General features: G+C 41.4%; 1 protein-coding gene across 3 annotated transcripts in view; it reads left to right on the forward strand.

Moving 5' to 3' along the window:
• The window catches only part of LOC113021414 (vesicle-fusing ATPase), a 73,669-nt gene that overhangs the window by 36,153 nt on the left and 10,237 nt on the right, over window positions 1-27,279 (forward strand). For all 3 annotated transcript variants that reach the window (XM_026166060.1, XM_026166061.1, XM_026166062.1), the window contains 15 exons: window positions 7,527-7,612; window positions 12,072-12,171; window positions 12,259-12,298; window positions 13,294-13,460; window positions 13,566-13,676; window positions 18,145-18,220; window positions 18,476-18,631; window positions 19,222-19,421; window positions 19,505-19,670; window positions 19,930-20,004; window positions 23,138-23,325; window positions 24,278-24,373; window positions 24,493-24,649; window positions 24,756-24,889; window positions 25,027-25,173. In XM_026166060.1, coding sequence (XP_026021845.1) covers window positions 7,527-7,612; window positions 12,072-12,171; window positions 12,259-12,298; window positions 13,294-13,460; window positions 13,566-13,676; window positions 18,145-18,220; window positions 18,476-18,631; window positions 19,222-19,421; window positions 19,505-19,670; window positions 19,930-20,004; window positions 23,138-23,325; window positions 24,278-24,373; window positions 24,493-24,649; window positions 24,756-24,889; window positions 25,027-25,173 — 1,899 coding nt within the window. The remainder of the gene's footprint in view (window positions 1-7,526; window positions 7,613-12,071; window positions 12,172-12,258; window positions 12,299-13,293; window positions 13,461-13,565; window positions 13,677-18,144; window positions 18,221-18,475; window positions 18,632-19,221; window positions 19,422-19,504; window positions 19,671-19,929; window positions 20,005-23,137; window positions 23,326-24,277; window positions 24,374-24,492; window positions 24,650-24,755; window positions 24,890-25,026; window positions 25,174-27,279) is intronic.

Raw genomic sequence — 27,279 nt, forward strand, 5'->3', positions numbered from 1 at the left:
CAGTATTGCAGTATTACACACATTCAGATACAGAAAATGACAAACTAAAGAAAAATGCATGCTAATGCATCGTAGTAAGGGTTGAAAAGTCTGTCATGGGATAAAGGTGGCTCTAGACAAGCTCGGATTTGCAGTGACGCTTCCCTCTAAGTGGACTCGGACCATTGTAGCAACATGTCGCCTGTCTATATTTTCTAGTGGACGTGAAAGAGTCAAAAAGAGCATGTAAACTTTGTAATCCATATGCGATTAACTCTGAGGTCATATTTCTGCTTGGACCTAAATCCCATTGAGATTAAAGTTGGATTTGGCAGAATTTTGGAGAACAGATTAAAGCAAAGATTGTTTTGTTACTCAGTGATCTGAATATGGAATTTTGCCAGTGCAACAATTTTCTGTTGACAGCTATTTTCCAGATGAGGAGGCTAAACACTCGAGCTGCATGCTGCTCTTTTTTTAATACCATCTCTTAATTACCAGATGCAAAAGTGATGAATGTAAAAACAAGTTACAGAAATTTAAGTGAGTCTTACCTGACTCCTAAATCTGCCGTTGCAAGCAGTGGAAGGAATTCCATCTCTAGAGCATTAATTATGAAGCATTTCAGTGAAATTTAGGGCAGCTGGTAACTCATCACTAAGTGTTCCAGGCTTCATTTACCAGAAAAGACTCACAGCAGTCTCACTTTTTCTCTGTGTTGTGAAAGCATCCGCTTTACACTTCCTGCACTATAAATACCAGATGTGGATGCATAAAAGTATAGCTGATGATAAGTCAGGGGTACCTTTTATTTTTATCTATCATTTATGATACTGGAATATAACTAATTATGGACGATGAAGACGCCAGTTTAAGATGTTTTTACTCTGAGGTTGCTTTCAATCTTTCAGATGAGCCAAATTAACAACTCCCTGTCATCAAAGGAGCTTGTAAAGAAAAGCGTCTGGACTTCTTTAAGTTGCTTGAAGACGTTTCACCTCTCATCCGAGAAGCTTCTTCAGTTCTAAGGTCAAATGGTGGAGAGTCCCAGATATAAACCTAGTGGGAGTTTCCCCCCACAGAGGGACAAAAGGACCCCCTGATGATCCTCTAATCGCCTGAGCCAAGCTGTGAAACTGGGTGTGGGTCCCAATCAGCCAGTGTTTCGGGTGTGTTCATTGTGAAACCTGGCCCCACCTTATCATGCGAATTCCTGAGGTCAGATGGCCCAGGATGTGAGTGGGCGTTAAGGCGTCTGGGGAAGGATCTCAAAACTGGATTATAGATGGCAGAGAGTTGGTGTCGTAAACCCCGCCTCTGTTCAAAGATGGTCGCTCACAGTGGACATAGATGGATTCTTTCACTCCTCTTTCAAACCATCTGTCCTCTCTGTCCAAAATGTGAACATTGGCATCCTCGAAAGAGTGACCTTTGACCTTTAGATGCAGATGGACTGCTGAGTCTTGTCCTGTGGAGGTGGCTCTTCTGTGTTGTGCCATGCGCTTGTGAAGTGGCTGTTTGGTCTCTCCAATGTAGAGGTCCGGGCATTCCTCGCTGCACTGTACAGCAAACACCACATTGTTAAGTCTGTGTTTTGGCGTTTTGTCTTTCGGGTGAACCAGTTTTTGTCTGAGTGTGTTGCTGGGTCTGAAATACACTGGGATGTCATGCTTGGAGAAAACTCTCCTGAGTTTCTCTGATACACCGGCTACATAGGGGATGACAATGTTGTTGCGTCTGTCCTTCTTATCCTCCCTCGCTGGTGTCTGGTCTTCTTTTCTGTGCCTCTTTGCTGACTTTAAGAACGCCCATTTAGGATAGCCGCACGTTTTGAGTGCTTCCTTTACATGTGTGTGTTCCTTCTTTTTTCCTTCAGGCTTAGAGGGAACATGTTCTGCCCGGTGGTGTAGGGTCCTGATTACTCCAAGTTTGTGTTCCAGAGGGTGATGGGAGTCAAAGAGGAGGTACTGGTCCGTGTGTGTGGGCTTCCGGTAAACTTCGATGTTGAGGTTGCCGTTCTCTTCAATGTGCACAGCGCAGTCCAGGAAAGGCAAACAGTTATCCCTGTGCCATGGGCTCCCCCGTGTCACCTATTGTAGCCAACCTTTACATGGAGGAAGTGGAAAGGAAGGCTCTTGGCTCTTTCAAAGGAAGAGTACCCAGCCACTGGTACAGATATGTAGACGACACCTGGGTCAAAATCAAGACACAAGAAGTGGAATCCTTCACTGCGCACATTTACGCTGTGGATAAAAACATCAAGTTCACCAGGGAAGACACAAAAGACAACTGTTTGCCTTTCCTGTACTGCGCTGTGCACATTGAAGAGAACGGCAAACTCAACATCGAAGTTTACCGGAAGCCCACACACACGGACCAGTACCTCCTCTTTGACTCCCATCACCCTCTGGAACACAAACTTGGAGTAATTAGGACCCTACACCACCGGGCAGAAGGGAAAAAGAAGGAACACACACATGTAAAGGAAGCACTCAAAACGTGCGGCTATCCTAAATGGGCGTTCTTAAAGTCAGCAAAGAGGCACAGAAAAGAAGACCAGACACCAGCGAGGGAGGACAGACGCAACAACATTGTCATCCCCTATGTAGCCGGTGTATCAGAAAAACTCAGGAGAGTTTTCTCCAAACATGACATCCCAGTGCATTTCAGACCCAGCAACACGCTCAGACAGAAACTGGTTCACCCGAAAGACAAAACGCCAAAACACAAACTTAACAATGTGGTGTATGCTGTACAGTGCAGCGAGGAATGCTCAGACCTCTACATTGGAGAGACCAAACAGCCACTTCACAAGCGCATGGCACAACACAGAAGAGCCACCTCCACAGGACAAGACTCAGCTGTCCATCTGCATCTTAAGGTCAAAGGTCACTCTTTCGAGGATGCCAATGTTCACATTTTGGACAGAGAGGACAGATGGTTTGAAAGAGGAGTGAAAGAATCCATCTATGTCCACTGTGAGCGACCATCTTTGAACAGAGGCGGGGTTTACGACACCAACTCTCTGCCATCTATAATCCAGTTTTGAGATCCTTCCCAGACGCCTTAACGCCCACTCACATCCTGGGCCATCTGATCTCAGTAATTCGCATGATAAGGTGGGGCCAGGTTTCACAATGAACTCACCCGAAACTCTGGTTGATTGGGACCCACACCCAGTTTCCCACCTTGGCTCAGGCGATTAGAGGATCATCAGGGGGTCCTTTTGTCCCTCTGTGGGGGGAAACTCCCACTAGGTTTATATCTGGGACTCTCCACCATTTGACCTTAGAACTGAAGAAGCTTCTCGGATGAGAGGTGAAACGTCTTCAAGCAACTTAAAGAAGTCCAGACGCTTTTCTTTACAAGCTCCTTTGACTACGATGACCTGGATGACTGAGAACCTTCACAGACAAGTCCCTGTCATATTTTGCCATGTGCATGTATATAAATGCTGTGTGGATGACTATTATGAATGCCTGATTATTACATCAATTATTGACCACTGACATAGTGGGCCATCAAATCCTCTTGTAGTAGGCTACTGTGGTTAAACCTTTGCCAAACTTCACTTGATTTTCTCTGGGACACCCCAGTTGTTGCTGGGTCCTCTTTTCTTCCTAACATTATGAAGTTTCAAAGGTTGGTCGACACACACACTATGCTGACAATACCCAATTGTATCTGCTTCCCAGCCTGCTGCAAGACAGTTTTAGAGAAGAGAACTTGACACTATGGAAAGAGAAATGGGGGGTTGGATTTCATCTTTCAGAATTCAGAGAAGAAAGCCAGAATTTTGAGATTAATGTCAGAAATCTGATTTTCCTCACAATTCTGATCCCCCAACACACACACTTTTTTTTCCCTATTGGTCCTAATCCTCTTCTGTACAATTCAGAACTGGGGTGTGGCACTACTCTTATGTCCATCCACTGAGACCAAAGTCCTGGTGTACTCACAGACAGCTAAAGACAGCTATAGGCACTGTGGCACTGAAAGTAATGTAATCAAATTACTTACTTACTTTACTCATTACTTGAAAAAAGTAATTGGATTACAGTAAAGTGTTATTTGTAACGCGTTACTGCCCATATCTGCCTGTAACCAGAGGACACTATTTATGCTCCTATGACAGTAAATTATTAATTCAACTTTTCCCTTTTTAGGAAAATGCTGTTAACCAATCATTCGACTGAAATCGTGGCCAGAGTTTAAGATGTTTGGCAGTACAGTGTACCCGTGTGCATAAATGTGATTTCTTTGCCAGTGAAAGACTTTGAAATTTTGAAATGCTAATATTGCTTATGTTCTTTGTGCCACTTGATTATATCACTTCTTACATTAAAGGAAAAGGGGGAATAATACAATAAAATGCTCTGTCTTAAACCAGCTCACATCACGCTCTGTGTTTCATTCCTCTCCACTGGGTCCCTGCAGCTGCTCACATTACGTTGCTAGCAGCATAGCACCCACCCACCTGAATTTTCTTTTTCAGATTTGTCAGCCTCCTTGTTAACTGCAGTTGGCAAAAAGCAACCAAAATTGATCTAAGCGCCAAGACGTGATGGATGACAAAGGTGTCTCCTTAAATCTTCTGCAGCTTAAAATGTACCAGGTACCCATTGCTGTCCACAAAATATGGCTCCCATAGACATCTGAACATAAGACCTCACCACTGAAACTGGGATATTTGCTTCAAAGGACCAAGTTTCCTCAGCATACGTCACAAACTTCTAAGAATGAAGAGCTTCAGTAAAAACAAAAAGCATGTGTTCACAGTGAGCGCAGATCTGTAGCCTGTGCTCCCGCCGAGGGATTCACATAGCAGAAAAGTAGGGCTGGGTATCGTCACTGACTTCTAGAATCGATTCGATTCACAAGGTCCTGAATCGATTCAATTCAATTTGATTCAATTCGATTTGAATCTGGGAAATTTTGCCTCAGACAGTCAGAAATATTATAATTCAGATCAGTACATTTACATATTTTTGTATCTATAAAAAGGAAGCTGACACTTTCCAGACTTTATCAAAGGTGTGAGCATCACAGCAGATGCTTTTGTTTCAAAGTAGCTGAAGATAAAACACAGAAAAACATGAAGGTGATTTTCCTGTTCTGGGATTTTATAAAAAATATTCTGCAGTAGATCAAAAACGAAAGAAAACCATTAATCAACATATGAACATCACCTCTGAAGTTACAGCAGTTTTATTACAGACACAGCGTTTTGCATTTTGTATAATTTTAAAAAGTTTAAATTTGTTCAGAAGGGCGTAAACACAAAGCGCGGACCCGCCGAAACATCAGAATCAGCGAGCTGTCGGCTTTCAGCCCCGACCCTGTCCGTGCCGTCGGGTGAGAAAGGCGACATCTCACTGATTCTGATCCATCAGCGGGTCCGCGCTTTGTGTTTACGTCTTTGTGCAGAAGCCGTGCTCCTGCTCTCATTTACTGTTTTAAATGTTTGGTGGTTGTCAAAATTTTGTGACGTTTCACCTGAGATTCTGGAATTTTGGGCAAAATACATTTATATATAAAAAAATCGATTCAGGATTTAATGAAACGATATCACGTTATCCAAGCCAGAATCGATTTTAATCGATGAATCGATTATTAAAACCCACCCCTACAGAAAAGCAAAACTCATTTATCACTCTCCGTCGTCACTTAATGCAGTAACCATGGCTACCACTTCATGTGGTCATGCTGCAGCAATGTGCAATGGAATTTCTCTATCTGCCTACTTTTGTTCAGTGTGGCAGACGTGGTTGTTCTGCAAAGGATTTCAATTTGTATTCAAATGAGAGTGTGTCAGTGTGTTCGCTGCTGTGTCAGTGGAAAAGTGGATGAACTGAAAGAAGGGATTCATACTCAGAAAATTCCTCTCTTGAGTTGGAAGGTTGGTTGAGATTTGACATGGACTGAATGTAAAGCAGCAGGACACCCTTAGACGATGATGAGACTGGCTGTCATGAATATTGTGAAGAAAAATGAGACAAAAAGAAAAGCGTGTGCTCATTTGTTGGTTGCAAATCAAAATTTCTCATTCTTCCACATCCTGAAGGTGTTCTACAGAATATTGGGATTTCATAACTGTAGAGGCTCGAATTCACTGTTTGAGTGAGAACTAGTTTGAGATGATTGGAGCTTTGTGGGAAGGTGTGTTGTCCAGCTGGAAGCATCCATCAGAAAATGGGTATACTGAAGTCAGAAAGAAATTGACATGGTCAGCAACAACACTCAGGTAAGCTGTGACATTTAAATGATGTCTGTGGTGAAATGTGAGAAGTCAGATGCATTGCAACTTAAGACAACACCAGCTATCTCTTCCTACGAAGATGGTCATTTGTTGAGGTGAATGCTCATGTATCTGTAGCTCTCCATTAATGCTACGTCTTCTCCCAGAATGGAAATGTGTTCACTTTGTCCTAAAAGTTATCACCATTTCCTTTGTCTCTGCCACATTTTGGAGGAGGTACCACCCCACTGCACAGTGTGGTCCAACAGTTCCCTATACTCTGTCTCCTCCTCACTCCCGTCAGCCAAGAAGATGAAAATGAAGCTGCAGTTCACACAGGCTCACAACTGGACAATAGAAAATGATCTGATGAGTCTCGATTTCTGCTGTTATGTTCAGATGGGGAATTCAGAAACATGTAAACATGTGAATACAAGGATCCATCCATCCTGGTTTGCACCAACAGTTCAGGCTGTAATGATGTGGGGGCTTTGGGCCCCTTAGGACCAAATAAGCATCAGTTAAACACTACAGTCCACCCGAGTATTGTTGCTGACCACGTCCACCAATTTATGAAAAGAGTGGACCCATCGTCTTCCAGCAGGATAATGTCCCACGTCAAAAAGCTCAAATCATCTGAGAATGTTGCACCGAAATCTCTGAGGGATGTTTGAATTTGTGCCATAAAGAATTAAGGTGATTCTGAAGGCAAAGGGGGTGTCCGACCTGGTATTAGCACAGTGTCTCAGCAGCTGGATAGTGTAGTGGTAAGACTACACACCTTTTGGAGTGGTAATCGCATGTTCAATTCCCACCTGGTATCCAGTAAGGGTCCTGGCTAGATCCCCCATGCTAAAAAAACCAAGCCCTGGAATGGCACAGCTAGGTCTTCATCTTGGACACAAGCATTTCACTACATGTTGTACTCTGTATGATTGTGTACGTGACAAATAAAGTTTGTTTGTGTATCTAATAGTGGGTATCTCAGGTTGGACCACCTTGTTTCTAACAGGTGGAATGCATCTACTTGAGCTATCATGTCAGTAATGTTACAACTGAATAGAAAAATATCACGGCAGTGTCCTATATTTCAAAAATTCAGTTTATAATACATTGTGTTTATTTTTCCTCCTTACATGACATTTCACAGGCTCAGTGCCCGCTAGGAGGAAATTCTTATAACAATCCCAAGTTAAAAGAATATAAAAAAGTGTACTGGAATAAAATGTGTGTGGTCATTCCCAGTATCTCTCAAACAATTATGGTTCTTTGCATCTCTGTCCTTCCTCTGCTATCTTTCTCTCTGCAGACCATGCAAGCGGCACGATGCCCGACAGACGAGCTGTCGCTGACTAACTGTGCCGTGGTGAGTGAGAAGGATCTGCAGTCAGGACAGTGAGTACTTCCTATTACCTAATCACCGTCGCATTTATCAATCTGAGCACACACCCGGGCATCTCTCCAATCAGTTTTCCAAATACCCACCTGACCGCCCACTTTATCACCCATTATTCATCCTGGAGACGACAGTCGTTGATCTGATGGAGTGACTTGCAGCGGATGATTATCATTTCACTTTATTATGGAACAATGATAAGTAAAGCTGCAGGAATCTGATGAAAATCTGCACTCAGGTCAAACTGAAGATTCTGTTGTCTGCCATGGGGCAAGAGGTGGGTCACATCCTGTACAGGTCTTCACTTTGGGGCTATCCTGGAGCTTCTGAGGTTATCATAGGTGTGGATTCCAACCCTGTGATGACTCAGAACTCAGAAGGTTAAAATCTACACATCTAATACACGGTTCATTGTGTTGCTTTTAAAAAGGGTAACATCTGATGTGATCCGCAGTCCATCCATCCATCCATTCGCTTCCCCCTATCCTTTTTCAGGGTCGCTGGGGGCCGGAGCCTATCCCAGTTGTCTTAGGGGGAGAGGCAGGCTACACCCTGGACAGGTCGCCAGTCTGTCGCAGGGCTTCATAAGTAAAACAATGAAGAATCTGTAGTACATGAAAGACTCTTCCCATTTGTTGGTTGTGTGTGGTGAACCAATAAGGCTGCTCTATCAAGAGATACCTAAAAGTGTGAGAACATGGAAGGTAAAGGCCAGGGCGCTGGAGCTGGTGATGCTCCCTGATTTATGGTCCAAGTTCTTCTCTGTCAATGACTGTTGACCACGTAATGAAACTAGGGGAGGTTTTCTTTGTATTTTGGGGTCTGTAATTATTGCCAGTGAAATCCACAACAGTGGGAATGTCGAGTGTCAAACACAGCAGATACAGCTGCGTTGTTTCGTGCGTAATTTTGTCTCTTATTGTCACACTCACCTCAGTCTTGTTGGGTGGCATTGAGGCATTCTTCACAGTCCTCCTTATATTCATTTTTTGTGTGTGTTTGCATCATTTTGCACTTCTTGATAAGCATTTCAACCCTTCGCCTGTCATGTGATTCTTGCTGCATTTGGCATTTTAAAGTGAGAGACAGCAGATCAGTTCAGCAGAAGCAATAAATTTAAAAAAAGAAAATTAAAGAAAAAAAAATCACAAACCACATACAGATAAGCTAGATACCAGTGAATCATACTATGCTTTTTGACATATATAGTGGGATGCAAAAGTTTGGGCAGCCTTGTTCATAGTCATTATTTTCCTGTATAAATCGTTGGTTGTTACAATAAAATGTCAGTTAAATATGGTACATGGCCTGTATTTATATAGCGCTTTACATATCCAGTCGTCCACCCATTTACACACACACTGGTGATGGCAAGCTACATTGTAGCCACAGCCACCCTGGGGCGCACTGACAGAGGCGAGGCTGCCGGACACTGGCACCACCGGGCCCTCTGACCACCACCAGTAGGCAACGGGTGAAGAGTCTTGCCAAAGGACACAACGACCGAGACTGTCCAAGCCGGGACTCGAACCGGCAACCTTCCGATTACAAGGGAAACTGCCAACTCTTGAGCCACGACCGCCCTAATATAAAATATATGATATAGGAGACACACACAGTGATATTTAAGAAGTGAAATGAAGTTTATTGGATTTACAGAAAGTGTGCAATAATTGTTTAAACAAAATCGGGCAGGTGCATAAATTTGGGCACCACATAAAAAGAAATGAAATCAATATTTAGTAGATCCGCCTTTTGCAGAAATTCCAGCCTCTAAACGCTTCCTGTAGGTTCCAATGAGAGTCTGGATTGTGGTTGAAGGTATTTTGGACCTTTCCTCTTTACAAAACATCTCTAGTTCATTCAGGTTTGTTGGCTTATGAGCATGGACAGCACTCTTTAACTCACACAACAGATGTTCAATAATATTCAGGTCTGGGCTGAGATGGCCGTTCCAGAACGTTGTACTTGTTCCTCTGCATGAATGCCTTAGTGGATTTTCAGCAGTGTTTCAGGTCATTGTCTTGTTGAAAGATCCAGCCCCGGCGCAGCTTCAGCTTTGTCACTGATTCCTGGACATTGGTCTCCAGAATCTGCTGATACTGAGTGGAATCCATGTGTCCCTCAACTTTGACAAGATTCCCAGTCCCTGCACTGGCCACGCAGCCCCACAGCATGATGGAACCAGCACCATATTTTACTGTAGGTAGCAGGTGTTTTTCTTTTTCCTCCATGCATAACACCCCTTGTTATGCCCAAATAACTTTTCATTTCATCAGCCCACAGCACCTTATTCCAGAATGAAGCTGGTTTGTCCAAATGTGCTTTAGCAAACCTCAAGCAGCCCTGTTTGTGCTGTGGGCAGAGAAAAGGCTTCCTCTGCATCACTCTCACGTACAGCATCTCCTTGTGTAAAGTGCGCCGAATGGTTGAACGATGCACAGCGACTCCATCTGCTGCAAGATGATGTTGTAGGTCTTTGGTGCTGGTCTGTGGGTTGATTCTGACTGTTCTCACCGTCGCTTCTGTCTATCCGAGATTTTTCTTGGTCTGCCACTTCCAGCCTTAACTTGAACTGAGCCTGTGGTCTCCCATTTTCCTCAATATGTTCCTAACTGTGGAAACAGATGGCTTTCTATATCCTTCCCCTAAACCATGATGGTGAATAATCTTTGTCTTCAGGTCATTTGAGAGTTGTTTTGAGACCCCCATGTTGCTACTCTTCAGAGAAAATTAAAAGAGGAGGGAAACTTACAACTGACTCTGTTTCATGGATCGCTGTGTGGCAGGAGGAGGACCCAAATTGCAAAACTCACAGACTCGGGGATGAACTCAAAAATCACAGCTTTAATGCTGGAGAGGCAGAACGTAGGAAATACAAAACTAAACTGGGAAACTAAATACAAAGCTCGCTGAGGAACACACACGGCCATGAGGGAGAACGCGACACAGAACTGAGGGAGACGCAGACATAAATACACAGAGGGTTAACGAGGGAAGTTGGAGCACACGGGGAACACAGGTGACACTGATAGTCATAACAAGACACGGCAGGAGTGAACGCAACACTGACGGGAAACGGGCAAAGTAAAACAGGAAGTACAGAGGTTCAGACAGGAGGAGAGAGAGCGCGGGGAAAACACAGACATAACAGGCTGGGGAAAACAGAATAAAACACAAGGAGAGACGAGGGCTCACAGATACACAGGGGCACACAGGAGGTAACCAAATAAGGAACATTTTAACTAAATAATCCTAGGAACCAAGGCATAACTAGGGAATAAAATACAAAACACACAAAAACTGAGAATACTGGGCCCACATGGCCCAGGACCATGACACACTGAGGTTACCAAGCCAATTTGAGTTCCAATAATCAGTCCTAAAGGGTTTGGAATCAATAAAATGACAACAGTGCCCAAATTTATGCAGCTGCCTGATTTTGTTTAAACAATTATTGCACACTTTCTGTAAATCCAATGAACTTCATTTCACTTCTCAAATATCACTGTGTGTGTCTCCTATATCATATATTTAACTGACATTTTTTATTGTAACAACCAACGATTTATACAGGAAAATAATGACTATTAACAAGGTTGCCCAAACTTTTGCATCCCACTGTACAATAATTGCATATTTCAGCATCTGCAACCTTTATTTATTTACAATGCACAAGAGAAAAGCGCTTGGCTGGTTTAGACTGAGAGGGCAGATTGCTCTTAGTGATAGACGGAGTAAAGGGATGCAATGTGTCAGCCAATAGTCATCGTAATAGAGGCTTGCTTGTATAAGTGAGCACCAAGGGCACAGGAGAGGGTTGACTGAAGGTGAACAGGCTGAGGTTTGAAGGAATGCGGTGGAGAGTGGGCAGACAGGTATGATCCAAAGGATTCCAAGGTAAGTAGATATCCTGCAGTGCCTCAGTTTTTCCAGAGGGCAGGTGAAGAAAGAATTCACTTGAAGGTGAGAAGTCCAAGAACCATTAAGAAGATCAACTGGGAATAAAAAGGATTAAGTCACACTGAGGTTGGCCAAGTTATCCCTGTAATGGAGACAATGATCTTGTAGAGAACTGCTGCCACAGCCACTACTTAAATATCCGGTAGGGATAAAGGAGAATGACAAACAGGAGTGCGGGAGCAAGCACTGGAAATACAGCTCTGCCCACAGTTCTACCTGCTGCAAGAGAAAGAGAAGCTCCAACCAGCCCACAGTCCTAACAGCACCGTTTAATGTCTGACTGTTAACAAGTTCATGTGAGGTGGCAAAGCTGGGGTCCTCCAGGCTTGGAGGCCATGGGCTCCATTCTTTTGCTATCTCAGAGTTGCTATCTCAAAAAATCTAAATAACCTTAAAGACACCTTCAGCTTCAACTTGAGCAATAACTATAAACTATAGCTATAACTATAAACATGTAATGTAAGATAAAAATTGTAATCCAATCTCTCTCCACAGACATGTGAGTGTGAAGACCACACCCAACCACAAGTTTGTGTTTACAGTCAAGACCCACCACACTGTGGCTGCAGGAAGCATCGCCTTCAGCCTGCCACAGGTACACACATGCAAAAACTCACAGACTTGTTAAGTACGTGTTAGCCACATGCTCAGGCTTTTCTTCTTGGTTTTTTCTCTCCTGTAGAGGAAATGGGCTGGTCTCTCCATAGGTCAGGAGGTGGAAGGTATGAAATGCGCTTCTCTGATTGCTGATTTTGATGTTTAAGAATACCAACTCAAAACCTCTGTAGTTACTGTTTTCAAGCTTTCAGCTGCTGCATATAGATGCACTCGTAAATTAAGACAGTTTACTTTCTGTGATAAATACTGACTTTTCAAGACAGCGAGTCATTAATGTAAAACTCCATTTTATTCAAATATAATATGTTAGGCACGAAGATTACATATTGCATTTTCAAATGAACTACGTTGGTTTTGCAGACTTTTCTCGGGTAATGTAAGTAATCTCAGGCACACAATAAAGTGCAGGACAGGGTGGTGTCTGCACTGCAGTTCCTTAAGATGTATTTTATGCTGAAATTAGAAGCATGTGATGTTAAACGTCCTTTTTTTAAAAGCTCCTTGAGCTCCCAGAGCTAATAATGTTAGCATAATAGCAGTTGTCCTATTAGATTGTTACAGATATTCTTGCATTTATTATTATTATTATGTAGTTCTAGAAATCACTGAGGCAGTTATATAGTAGCATTGGCCTGTTAGCTTGTTAAAGATAAACAGTTAAGAACTGTGACACGTGTTGAAAAAATAAATGAAAAACTTTCATTAACTTCTTGTGCTTTTTTCCCATATTTGAGAAGTATAAGACGAATACATTTTTAAATCTTTGCTTTAATTTCTTGTGCAGGCCACTTGGGCTTTAATGCCTAAGCATGTAGCTTAATTGCTACAGTTAAAATTGGACAGTTTACCTTTAGGATGGGGCTTTGCAAACTATTAATAATGTCAAATACTGCAAATTGTTCCTATTTAAAAAATCCATTAGAATCTCTTCTGTAATGGTTTATTATTAGTTGTTCATTTATATCCTCATGTGTTACATACATCTACAGCTTTTACTTTTAGATTCATTGTTTTTTAGGGTTTGTTATAAAAATCCAAAGCAGATTTTGACTCATTAACCTAAATATGATAGTAATTGTAGCCTTGTTTGTCCAATCAGTGGCCAACTACAATTTTGACAAGTCCAAGCAGTGCATTGGCGCCATGACAATCGAAATCGACTTCCTGCAGAAGAAGAGTACTGACTCCTCTCCCTACGACTCAGACAAGATGGCCGCCGAGTTCATCCAGCAGTTCAACAACCAGGCCTTCTCTGTCACCCAGCAGGTTTTTAGTTCCATGCCTCAAAGTGTCAGACTCACACACACATCGATATTCAGAGGCATAACATTTGACTTTTGATGTACCATCATCTGCTTTCCTGTCTTTCAGCTAGTGTTTAGTTTCTGTGACAAGCTGTTTGGCTTGGTGGTAAAGGATATTGAGGCCATGGATGCCAGCATCCTCAAAGGAGAACCAGCGTCTGGAAAGAAACCGCAAAAGGTACTGAGTCACAATAACAAGATCAGCCAAATTATCCCAGGGAAAGTAAAGTAAATCAGGGTTTTGATGTAGAGGCTCTGAGTTATACAGCTTGGAAATCGCTCATTGGTAAAAAACAGGAACTGAGCAGTAACAGCCTGGTTGTTACTGGAAGTGCCTGCGGTTAGGGCTCGTTTAGTGGGGACGGGAGTCTGGATGTGAGTCAGTCCTGGCACCTGCGGGACTTTGTTGTTTGTGCTGGACTAACGCATTACGCTTTCATAATTAAACTCCAGGGAGGAAGCTTGAAATTGATTTGCATTTGAGAAATGAAGCCCTACTCATAATATTACCTCCTCCTCCACAAAGGAGGTTTTTGGAATGATGATTTTTTTACGTACTTTTATCTTAATACAGTGTGCACAAATATAGTTAGACAAATAGAATAGACAAACTGAATTGTGCAGAGACTGAAAGCATGAAGAAGTGCAAAGTTTGTTGTTTTAATCAAAAATCTGTGTTGTTTGCAAATTATGCAAAAAAAAATCCCTTTTAACTTTATTTCCAAGAAAGACGGGGGACTTCATCTCGTCAAGCTGTAGTCAAACCCCGCAGTGACAGCGCTGCGAGAATTTATGGATAAGGTGTCTAAATGAATTGTTGAGTTTCCTTTGTAAACACATTAGAGAGAATGTTACACCTCAAAGCTGTATTTCACATATAAAGAGTGATGATTCACTGTGTTCACTGAGGCCATCACAATCTTCCTGGTCTTGCATTACTACTGCAAAACAAGTCAAAGGTTGAATAACTGTCACAAGCTGCCAGGCTTACACCAAAACGTTCTGAAAAAGCTGTTCTAAAAGCTAAGAAGTAACAACTTGAGCTGGAAACTGTAACAGCAGGAGTGGCTATTTAGGGATATAAAGATTTGCATGATATTCCAAACCCTCCATGAAATGAAAGAGGATCTCACTGAGAGAAAACAAAGCGCTAAACAAAGCTTTAAAATTAAAGTGTTTCTGCAGAACAGCAGTTATTGAATTAAATGTAGTGCATTTAAATTCTTTTACTTTTTTTTCTAGACTTTTTGGTTTGAAAATGTCTTAAACTACAAGTCACATTCACCTGTTCACACTCGTGACACACTGGGGCAATATTGGGTCGACTTTCTTCCCCAACAACACTCTGACCCACTGCACCTACTGCCCCACAGATGCACCTATTGCCCCAAGATAGCGACTGAAGTATATTGCAAAGCCATACAACTCACCCAGATTCTTCTCAGATTCTTGTGGCGATCACAACTGTGTGTTAGAAAAGTAGAAGATGCTGCAGCTCTGGTGTCATATCCTGTCCTGTTTATAGTGTGCAGACCTTTTCCCTGTAATGTGCACAAGACAGTGTGGATTGAATAAATAGAAAAGCATTAAATCATTTTTAACTGGGCATCTTCATAAATAAGTAGTGGATGAAGGGGAGGAACTGAAACTTGCACACAACTAACACTGTGTGGTAACAATGATTTCAAGTTAAACACCTTGCACAGTAAAAGCAGAACCATTAACCTTTCAGTACCTAAAGAGACGATAATAAAGAAGAACAAGTATCTGGACTTTAATGGGGATGCCAGACCTGTTGAAAGATCTCCAGCCATACAATGATATACTGAAACAAACCTGTTTCAATTTAAATTCAATTTAAGAGACAAAACTCTCGCCAGGAGAGTTCACTTTTGATGTGAGCTCCATTTATTATTCATTGTCATCCACATTAAAGCTAATCCCACAAAAACTAACATGAATGAGGCTTGGATGGGACACAAAGATCCTTGAAGAGTTAAGCAATTAATAAACTCAAACCTGTGATTATTCCCAAATTGGAACTTACAGCTGCCATAGTAGCTCTGCTCATAGACCAGGTGACTGAGGAGGAAAATGAGCTTCCACTGTTGTTATTTGGAAATGCAAAAAAAAGGAAAAAAATGAGACATGGTCATTCCCGACCTTTGTCACCAACAGGGTTTTTGTAATGGGATCTTTTTTGATGTCATAAGACTCTGAGTGAATATACATGACGTTTATATTCAATCCAGTTTTATTTATATATTACCAAATCATAACAGCTGTTATGTCAAGGTGGGTTTTTTACCACAAGGTAAAGACCCTACAGTAATACAGAAGCAACCCTAACAATCAGACGACCCCCTTTGAGCAAGCACTTGGTTAAAGTGGAAAGGAAAAACTCGATTTTAACTGGAAGAAACCTTCAGCAGAACCAGGGTCAAAGAGCAGCAGCCATCTGTCATGACTGGTTGGGAATAAAGGGAGGGAGGCAAAGTAAAACATGCATGAATCCAGCTGATTCTATATCACGTCTCCATGTGTTTGAGATAAAGTGTAGCTACAGGTGCTGGAGAGTCAAAGATAAAGATTTGACTCTGACAGGAAACCATTAGATATGAAGATATATTGTAATAAATGTTACCACAGTGACTCTGAAAAAATGCACCAGTGCATGCAAGAAGTTGCTGAAGACACAAGAGAGCTGCTGTATGGCTTCTACCTTTAGCACATTTACTACATGTGTTTTTGGAAAGTACATCTTTTAAAAACAAAAGCAATTCTAGAACAAAGTTGTTTTGATAGTGCCCGAAGGTAAAACTATATGTAATCACTGGGGCAGGTTTGTGGGAACCTGTACAACAACCACAGAATTGCTAGCAAGTTCAAAAATGAAACTAATAAAGTTCCCTATGATCTGAACTGTTAACGCTGTCCTATGTTACTGATAGGCTATGGTCGCTAAGCTAAGCCTGTTAGCTAACGCTTGCGCTGGTACACAAAGCAGGTACATGAATTTACCTTATGGTTAGACCAGGGGTCAGCAACCTTTAACACCCAAAGAGCCGAAAAAGAAAACACTGGGAGCCGCAAATACTTTCTGACATCTAAAATGAAGATAACACTGTATATATTGTTTTTTACTTTTATGCTTTGTGTGAACAACTAAGGTGTGTTGCTTATGAAATCCATGAAGTGCTACAGAGAAAATTTTATTTATGTAATGAACACATTTTGAACTCTTAAAGAAATATAACAAAAGGAAAGATGCTGAACTAAAATGATCCAGCAAACAAAAACTGTTATATCACCTTTGTGCTTTTGGAGCCTTGACCCGACTTTTAAAAATATTTTGAAAAAAAAGCACTATGCTGCTAAAAAATTAAAAATAGATATTTGCAAAATTCTGCCTAAATATGTATTTTACCAGGTTAATGTGTGTAGCGGGGCGTGGTCTGCAGCGCCTCTGCAGGGGAGTGGGACGCACCTGAGCGGCACCCGCAATCACGCCTCGCCGCTTTAACGTCTGTGCTCTCTCTGCTGTTGTGTTGGTGTGTGTCGGGCTGTGAGCTGCAAAGCTACAGCCGGCTGTGTGCGTACAGCAACCGTGTGTGAAAAGTGGTCAATATAGAGATGCTGAAACGCGTGTTCATGCAAACATCGTCAGGTCTGCCGTGATATGTTTACAATAAGACTTCTGCTCCTGAACGGCTTCCGCGAGTGTGACGCTTATTTTGAGCAATGAAAAAATAATAGAATATAATTTTATTTTTATGTTTCAAAATCACAATAATCTCCCAATTTAGAACTACAAGTTAAAAAGAACTAACATAAATAAAATACACTTGCCGACCCCTGGGTTAGACCTTTATCAAGCATGTAACTCAACATAACAAAGAATAAGGACTTTTTTTCTTTGACTTTGGCTTCCTGTTTGGATTCATGTGAAGCGTAATCCACTTATTGTTTGTATGATGTCTTTTATGTGCTGTAATTGCTGTATTTATCTGTCTGTATCTGTGCTTTTACGCTCTTATGTTGTCTCCACCGGATATCACAGAATACTGACATTCAGGAGATCTCTCCCAGCTAATGTTTTAATGGGAGGAGAGGCACGGATGTATTATCAGAAAATGTAAAAGATAAATGGAAGAAGAGTGATCTCTGGGTAATGGATGGCAATTTGTGTCAATAATCACCACAAATTTGAAAAGTAAATAAATACAACACATCAAGATTTTATCCTGGCAGATGTCCTAATACCAATTGAAATATAGCTTTTTAAACTTGTGAGGTCTGCATTGGCATCAGTAACAGCCCCAGCCCTAACGTCCAACTGTAACCCTAAAACTCAGGAGTTTTTAAAAAAAGTTTAAATAATATGTTCTGATAGCATCACTGATGACTACTTAGACCTCAGACAGTTAAGCCACATGCTTCATAGGCAAAATTGTTTAAAAACAGTGGACATTAACCCTACCCCAACCAAAATTTAGAGGCAGCAGTTGATTTGAAAAGCAACATCTTCTAGTTTGTGAAACCATGATTATTTAGCATGTGACTAAAATACAAGCGAATCCTTATGCTTCCTATAATGTGCCAATTTTCACATAAGAAGTATTGACCCTAACTCTGATCTCTGACAGATCGACGTCGGTCTGATGGTCGGCAACAGCCAGGTGATTTTTGAGAAGGCTGAGAATTCATCCCTCACACTAGTCGGTACGTTCTGTCTTGTAGTTTGCTCATAGCAAGCATGAACAAAAAAAAAGCTTTGCAAACACAGGCAAATTCAAGCTGTACTAACAATTCATGTCGGTATAAATACAAGTGCTCCACAAGATGGCAGCAAGAACACATTCTCGGAAAAAAGCATTTTCTATGCAGCACCTCTGCCCACAAGAAAAGCTTCAATGCTTTTTTTCCTCACTGACTTTTCCTTATATCTGAGAATCGTTCCCCTTTATGTTTTAACAGGCAAGGCAAAGACCAAGGAGGCACGACAGACAATCATCAACCCAGACTGGAACTTTGAAAAGATGGGAATTGGTGGCCTGGACAAGGAATTCTCAGACATTTTCCGCAGAGCCTTTGCCTCCCGAGTCTTTCCCCCTGACATTGTGGAGCAGATGGGTGAGGAACCATTCTCTCATTTGTACTAAGCTAGAGTGATTGTCTTTCTTGGAGTATTTCTTGCATCTTAACCTCTGTTCCCCATACCTTAATGGGCTGATGGTGAGAAAATGTATCTGTTTCTATTGTTTTTGCAAGACCTAAAAAATGCAACATAAGCAGCTTGTGACTTGTTATGGATCAAACATTGCTGGGAAAACCTCAGCATGTTGTATGTACTGTGTGTATTCCCCATGCTAATAAAAATAATATATACTGCAATAACAGAGTGAAAGAACAAAGCCACAGTACCTGTACCATACCCTTTATTTTATTCATGATACACACAGAAAATAAGCATTTATATTGATTTTACAGCCCATTTTATGAATCTAGTCTCCTCCCTGTGGCACTGAACACATTGGACAACTTCATAGCATGTCTGGCATCATCTGACATCTTCAGTGTCATTCCCATTGTCTTTCCTGCCCCATCTTTTTCTTTTTTTTTTTACATCTGCCTTTTCTTCTTTCTGATTCTTCTTCTTTCCTTTTTCCTCTCTGCCTCTGTCCCTTTAACATTCATCATGCCGTCAACTTTCCTTCTTCCAGGCTGCAAGCACGTGAAGGGCATCATGCTGTTTGGACCACCAGGATGTGGCAAAACGCTGATGGCCAGGCAGATTGGCAAGATGCTCAATGCCCGCGAGCCGAAGGTCGTCAACGGCCCAGAGATCCTGAACAAGTACGTGGGAGAGTCTGAGGCTAACATCCGCAAACTGTTCGCCGAGGCTGAGGAGGAACAGAAGAGGGTAAGTAATACTTGGTGTTTTTTTCTGTACTTGTATTAAGCTAAAAATAAATACACAACTTACAAAGTTATTCGGACTTTCAGCTGGGCGCTAACAGTGGCCTTCACATCATTATCTTTGACGAGCTGGACGCCATCTGCAAGCAGAGAGGAACGGGCGCCAGCAGCACAGGCGTGCACGACACTGTTGTCAACCAGCTTCTGTCCAAGATTGACGGCGTGGAGCAGCTTAACAACATCTTGGTCATTGGTAAGTAGCATCAGAGGAAATGACTGAACCCATTGTTAGCTTTAAAATATATGTAATGGTTGGAGAGCAGGAGTCCCTTACGTTCGAACACATAAGAGGCCTATATGAGTCAACAACAATCATTTTTTTATTTCCATGAAAGCTGGGAAAACCATTTTATCCATATTAAACAATAAATTTAGTTAATGCAGTGTAGCATCTTTAACAGCATGAATTCTTCTGGGTTCACAGTTATCTTGCCTTCGCTCCTTCTCTCCAGGTATGACCAACAGGCCTGACTTGATAGATGACGCCCTGATGAGACCCGGCAGGTTTGAGGTGAAAATGGAAATCGGTGAGATTGCATTTTCTCTCTAAATACTTGATCCTCATTTGGGTACAAGTCTCAGGCACACGTGGAATAAAATGTGATGCAGTGTGCTCGTTTGAATGGCTTGCTATAAGGTGGGGCACCATTAATCCAAACCATTAAAATGTCAGCTAAATCCAAATAGCATCATTTCCACAGCAGAACCATGATGATATTTTTCTGGCATATAAACTGGATTACACGTGGATTATTTCAGAGTTTGTAGTTTTGAGGCTGCAGTAGTGGTATTACTGTAAACCCGGGCTTATCCAATCATTGAGGTAAATGGAAAATAAGGCAACCACCTTTAAGCTTCTGAATGACACAAACACATTTTATTATACTCGGCCTATAAGACGTCACAGTACAAAGTACATATTGTGTCAGGAAAATCAGTGTTTCCTGGATGATGAGTCTGAGAGGTCACAATTGGAAAAAATGTTTCTTCTTTAAATAAGCGTACTGTCCTGGCTTTCTCCTGATGGTATGTAGAGGCATGCCACGTTAACATAACCTCTTTTTTTTTTTCCATTTAATTGAATAACATTTTGAAAATCCAACCGCAGCTCCTCTTCCAAAAAACAGCGTCTTTGTTACTCTGAACAATCCACAGAACACAGTGTGCATGCCAAATGGAACAACTTTATCCATAAAAAGTAGTCCCTGTTTCTCCTGTCTATAGCTCATGGCCATGATCCTACTACACCCCTCTTTATAAATCTAGTTAGCATCAGACATACTACAGTTAGCAGCAGGTCCTTCGGTGAACTCAGTGTTTCCACAGATTAGATGTGTTGCCATGGTCAGCTTTCGTATTTTGCACTACACACTCAGTTTTGAAAAGTGTAACCACACGTGAGACTGCTTTCAGCTTGCCCTGGAGTGATGTCACATGGTCTGCCTTTCTTTCTCCCTTTAACTCAGATGTACTCTGCTGCTAATTTTTTTCCTTTTTTTTTTTATTGAGCAATAGACTATGTGCGCCTTAGCATATGCTACTTCCGGTGGGGAAACTCCTGTAGGGCGCTCCGTTTCCGGTGTGATATTCGCAGCTTGTTTACCGTGGGGTTTTCCAAAAAAAGTCAACCAAATGGACGAATCAAGCGGCAATTTACATTTCTCAAGATGTCTTGAGCATTTACCGGATATATCTATAGATGATGTTCATCGACTTGTCGATATTTTTCCCTCGCGCCTCAGAGCAAAAGAGAGAAAGGATTGAAATTTCTTGGTATTTTATATATAGAGTTCCCTCGTTTATCGCAGGTGTTATGTTCTAAAAATAACCAGCGACAGGTGAAATCTGCGAAGTAGCCAGCTTTATTTTTTACAATTATTTTAGATGTTTTAAGACTAAAACCCATCACTACACACTTTATACACTTTTCTTAGACATGCATGAACAGTTTCACACTTTTCTCTCTTGTTTAAACTCTTTCAAAGTTCAAACCTTCGTTAAAAAAAAAAAGTCTATTACAGAATGAAACCAAAGATCAAAACCTGTTTTCAGTTCCAAACATTTATTTGAGAAATAAACCTACAGTATATTTGTTTTTCTATAAATAATAATGACAGTTTAAGCTTAATTGCACCTCAATGCACCATATATATATATATATATATATATATATACACACACCTGTGTGGTATGGTAAAAAAACAAACAAAAAACGATAACTTCTACCTTCCTTTAGCATGTCCAGTTTGTTGACATGCTGTGTAGGTGTGTACTGATATCGATATAACGGGGAAACATATGGCTTTGACTATTGTTCACCTGTAGTTTGAATGCTGGACATTTGCCTGATTAAATCATAAGAACTGTCACTATACAGAGATGTGCTCCTGAATGTGGACGATGTGTCTTCTGCATGCAGTAATGCAGTTCTGCTTGTGTTGAGTGATGTAAACCAGCGGTCCCCAACCCCCGGGCCTCGGACCGGTACCGGTCCGTGAGTCGTTTGGTACCGGGCCACGAGAGTTGAGGCTCAGGTGTGAAATGTATGGTTTTCAGGGTTTTTATCGGTTTTCAGTGTTATTTTGTTATCGTTTTTATCGTTAACTTGGTTTTCCTGGGTCTTTTCATGTGTGTTATGAATAAATCTTCTTTTTTTCGGTACCGGTACTAGTTTTATTTTGTTGTATTTATCCGCGACACCTTAAAGGCCGGCCCGTGAAAATATTGTCGGGCATAAACCGGTCTGTGGCGCAAAAAAGGTTGGAGACCGCTGATGTAAACAAACAATCGAGCTACGCTCTTCAAACATCAAAATTGATCATTCGATTTTTTTATGACACAGCAATGGTGAGTGTTCCCACCCTCTGCTCTTTGTAACTTAACGTAATCTTTCCGTTTTCGTATTTTGGACATGATTTTGGAGTCCACCTTCGCAGTAGCGATTGACTGCAAAATAAAGCTACCGAAAATGTACAACCCTACATCCGGTCTTAAAACAGGAAGTTAGCATTTTCTCGTGCACAGGGTCTAATGCAAAATACAAACTCTCTCTGCTGCTAAAATTTGATACCAATGGATTTAGTGTGAAGTGGTACTCAGTAGCACCCATGTAATTCAGTCAGCTCCGTAAAAAATATGAAGTTTGGGGCATAAGCTTCATTAAAGTGTCTCTAATCAGTAGCTAAAGCATTTCTGTTAGCTAGTTAATATTAGCACATAAAGCAAGCTAGTGCCCAGAGACAGTAGCTACTGTGCTTTCACCCACTAGTTTTTGATGACCCTTTCTCAAGCAACGAAATGAGTATTGTTACTGTTGCCATCTTGGATGTAACAAGAGTATGACCAAGACTTATAAAACCGACTTAATTTTTAATTCAGTATGAGTGACTGAGACCATGAACTCAGTAGGAAGGTTGTTCTCCCAAAGACTTGCAGTTCTTCTTGTAACCTCCGACATTGCTCCCTGGTGGGAGCAAATAATACACATTTAAGGGATTTGAATGTTGGCTTCCATTTTAATACCCAGAAGCTATATCCATCTTTTATACTGTCTACGGCTAGTGCTAGTTGGAAGCTCAGCTCGAATGTTTTTGAATAGAAGCCTGTATGCTAATGAACTTTCCTACTCTTTTTTTTTTTAACCCTCATTCTAATCTCTAGGTCTTCCTGATGAAAAGGGACGCGTCCAGATCCTAAACATCCACACCAACAAGATGCGAAGCTTCAACCTTCTCGCTTCCGACGTCAACGTCAAGGAACTGGCAGCAGAAACTAAGAACTACAGCGGTGCAGAGCTGGAGGGTCTGGTCAGGGCTGCGCAGTCAACCGCCATGAACCGGCATATCAAGGTCACAAGGCACTTCCTAATACACAAAGCATACATAGCGCTGTGTCAGTGTAATGACGAAGCAGAAACACCATCCACGTGAATAGTTTTCGTCTAAAACACAGATCAGATATCAGATTTAAATATCAGTGGCTGTAAAAACCATGGACAACAGCATCTCCCCAAAACTGAAGCAAAGATGTCACGTCAGTTTTGGTGCCTGGCAGCAGTATAGGTCATAAACCCTGCCTCCTCCAAGTTAGTGGATGGCACAAATATGCTTTCTGCCAATTTAGGTAGTTATGATTTTCTTTCTCATTAGTTCATTTTAATTACTGATTTGCTGCTGCGCATCTCTGTTCAAGAAATGCAGTTTACTGCAAACCACAGCAACTGATGCACTTCAGGGCAGGGGTGTTGAACTCCAGGCCTCGAGGGCCGGTGTCCTGCAGGTTTTAGATATCACCCTGGGTCGACACACCTGAATCAAATGATTAGTGCATTACCAGGCCTCTGGAGAACTTCAAGACATGTTGAAGAGGTAATTTAGCCATTTAAATCAGCTGTGTTGGATCAAGGACACATCTAAAACCTCCAGGACACCGGCCCTCAAGGCCTGGAGTTCGACATCCCTGCTTTAGGGCATCAATGTATTGTTTATATCACCCAATGCATATATATTACTGTCTCTAAGGGAGAGCCCAGACACACTTCAGTGGAGGTTAATTTCAGTGACCTCATTCTTTCGTCTACTACCCACAGCTCAAGGCCATAGATGAGGGTAGGAGCATAGATCAACCAGTAAATCGACAGCTGTACACTAGCTCCTCTGCTTTCCTTAGTCGATTTTATGCTCATCTGAAACTTACTGACTTTTGTTTTTTGTAGATATTTCAGATTAGTAGTGACAGGGGATTGAATTGACATTGCCCCATTAATTTGTCATAATTTAAATGTGATGATTTCATCTCCAGGCTACCTCTACAGTTGAGGTGGACATGGAAAGGGCAGAGAAGCTGCAGGTCACCAGAGATGACTTCATGGGATCCCTCAACAATGACATCAAACCAGTATGTCTCTGCTGTTTTCAGAGATGATGTCATGAGCTTATGTTATGAATACAGTTCAATCCAGTGATATGAAAAAGGCAAAACAATGTTCCTAATACTTCTTCTTTAAATTTTCTAAGGCATTTGGTACCAACCAGGAGGACTACTCCAGCTACATCATGAATGGCATCATAAAATGGGGCGACCCAGTCACTCATGTTCTGGATGATGGAGAGCTGCTGGTACAGCAGACCAAGAACAGTGATCGCACACCACTTGTTGCTGTTTTACTGGAGGGTAATTAGTCAGAAACACGTCCAGCTAGTACCCCTGCGAGGAGTATTAATAGAAAAATTTCCATCCATCAGTAGCAAACTGTACCTTCCCCTTTGCATTCCAACAGGCCCACCCCACAGTGGAAAGACAGCCCTGGCAGCTAAGATTGCAGAGGACTCACAGTTCCCCTTCATTAAGATTTGCTCTCCAGACAAGATGATTGGACACTCAGAGATCTCCAAGTGCCAGGCAATCAAAAAGGTAAATGCAGCAGTGTCTTTTTGACTTTACACCAGTTCATTAAATAATCAGATGTTTACATTTAAAATTGTAGGTTTTCTTGTCGTTTCTCATGCATTAATGCCTTTCTGTCTTCACTCTTCCTCTCTTTGTTTCAGGTCTTTGATGATGCTTATAAGTCTCAGCTGAGCTGTGTTGTGGTGGATGACATTGAGCGTTTGCTGGACTATGTGCCCATCGGTCCACGTTTCTCAAATCTGGTCCTTCAAGCTCTGCTGGTGCTACTCAAGAAAGCTCCACCCAAGGTCAGAGTTCATCTGAAAACTGTATACACACTTTAATGTTGTGAACAAATATATGTTCTATATGTATGTCTATATGTTTTAGCTCTGTGATGGATTAGCTACCGTATCCTTCTGTGGATAACTTAAAACCCCCTGAGATTTCAACAAGCCCATTTTTTTCAGCAGCTTTAGTGTAAGGAGATGCAAGCCAAAACCCCCCAGAAAACCCCCCAAACTATTTCACTAAAGCACCAAATGTGCATTATTACTATTATTAGTTTGAAAATAATAGAACAAACAAAACTACACTTACTTGTGATTCTTGTCCACTTGTTCTAGCAAAGAAATAAGCTGTGAATCAAATGTCGCAATATTTATTTATTGCAATACTACAATAATGATATCTCTAGTTTTATAAAGAATGGAGTGACATTATCTCTATTGTCTATAGTCTTTGTGGCACCAACATGTATGTTTCCTTATACGTAGTTCTGGTCTTTCTATGATATTCTGGTGATAATAAGAAAAATATAAAGCAAATCCAATGTCAGCGAAATTAGTTAGTTTCGTGCATACAGGTAGAAAAGTTCATCTGTATCTTCAGCTAGCTAGCTAATTTTCTTAGTTTAGCATAAATACTCAAAAACGGGCAGTAAAAATGAGTCCGTCGCTGTCCAGTAGGTAGGTTACACCACTTTATGCCACTTATCCTTCTAAAATTCATTGTTTGCCAGTTAGCAAGAGAAGTACTGGCATGTGGATTTGATTAGTTTTCAATAGAAGTGCTAGCTAATTTCCCCCATTAATAGGCTTTGTGCTAAGCTAAGCTAGGTTACAGCTTAGCAAAGAACAGATAAATATAGAATATAGAATATGAGTAAAACGCGCCGATTGTTGAGTGAAACGGATGAACCAGAATTTGGTTTGTAAAAATGGTGCAAGATCAGTGATGTGGAACTGGTTTGGTGTTTGTCAGATACAAAACAAAGCACATTTTTTGTAGAACATGCAAGCGGCCGTCGTTATCCGGTTGTTCAGTGATGACGCGACGAATCCTACTTCCGGGTCTAAAGTAGTCTGCGTTTAATATGGCTTTTGTGTTGTTAACATGTTTAATGTTATGTATTTTCTTCTATTTGATCTCAAAAAGCTCCTAAAACAGTCAGTGATCCCTGTTGACCTCCCTCGGCTTTTATTACCGCTAATCATTTATTTAAGCTCAGTTTTTAAAACCTTAGGATGTAACTACAGCCCAGCCCATGCAGCAGTATATGAATGACTAACCTTGTATTGTGGATGGATTATCTCAGTTGTTCTCCTGGCTGAAGTTTGGTCCTTTTACAGCATCCTGCCATGCGATTACATTTGTTCCTGACCACCGAGAACACTCACGGTAACTTTTATCGAGTGAAAAAAAAGTTAGCTTGTTTATATTATGCTAACGTAGCTGTGTCGCTAGCGGTCACGTAGCACATCATTATATACCAGCTAGCCCAACTTCAGTAACCCTACAAACGTTACTGCTGTTTAGTTTTCTGTCTTCATTTATGCTGGAAGTGATAACAGAGCTGTACGTTTTAATTTGTTTCCAAAACCCCGCAGTCAGGACATGCTATATTGTATTTAGATAGAAGCTAGCGAGCTAACTCCCTGCTAACTTCTAACTCCGTTAAATGTCATAAATTCCGTTTTCATGGATGCCTGGATGTTAAACTCAATTGTTACACCTGGTAGAGCAGAACGCTGATCATTTTATTAAAGATGAAAGACTTTAGACAGTTTTTCAACTCTCAGTAATGCCACAGTGATCGTTTGATATATGGACCTGCAGCGGAGTTTAGACCCAGACACGGCTAGTGACGTCAGACTGAACAACCGGATTGGCGTATTTGTCGAACTAAGGTGCTCGTAAATCTGGGAGTAATCTGGGTCCTAAACTCCGTCCACTTCAGACCCCAAAGTCAAACGAACACACAGCATCACTGAGAGTTAAAAACTATCTAAATTCTTTCATCTTTAATAAAACGATCAGCATTGCTGCTTTACCAGGTGCGACTATGAAGTTTAACAGCCAGGCATCCATGAAAACAGAATTTATTACATTTAACGGAGTTAGAAGTTAGCAGG

Source organism: Astatotilapia calliptera, chromosome 4, assembly GCF_900246225.1.
Source record: "Astatotilapia calliptera chromosome 4, fAstCal1.2, whole genome shotgun sequence".
NCBI lineage: Eukaryota > Metazoa > Chordata > Actinopteri > Cichliformes > Cichlidae > Astatotilapia > Astatotilapia calliptera.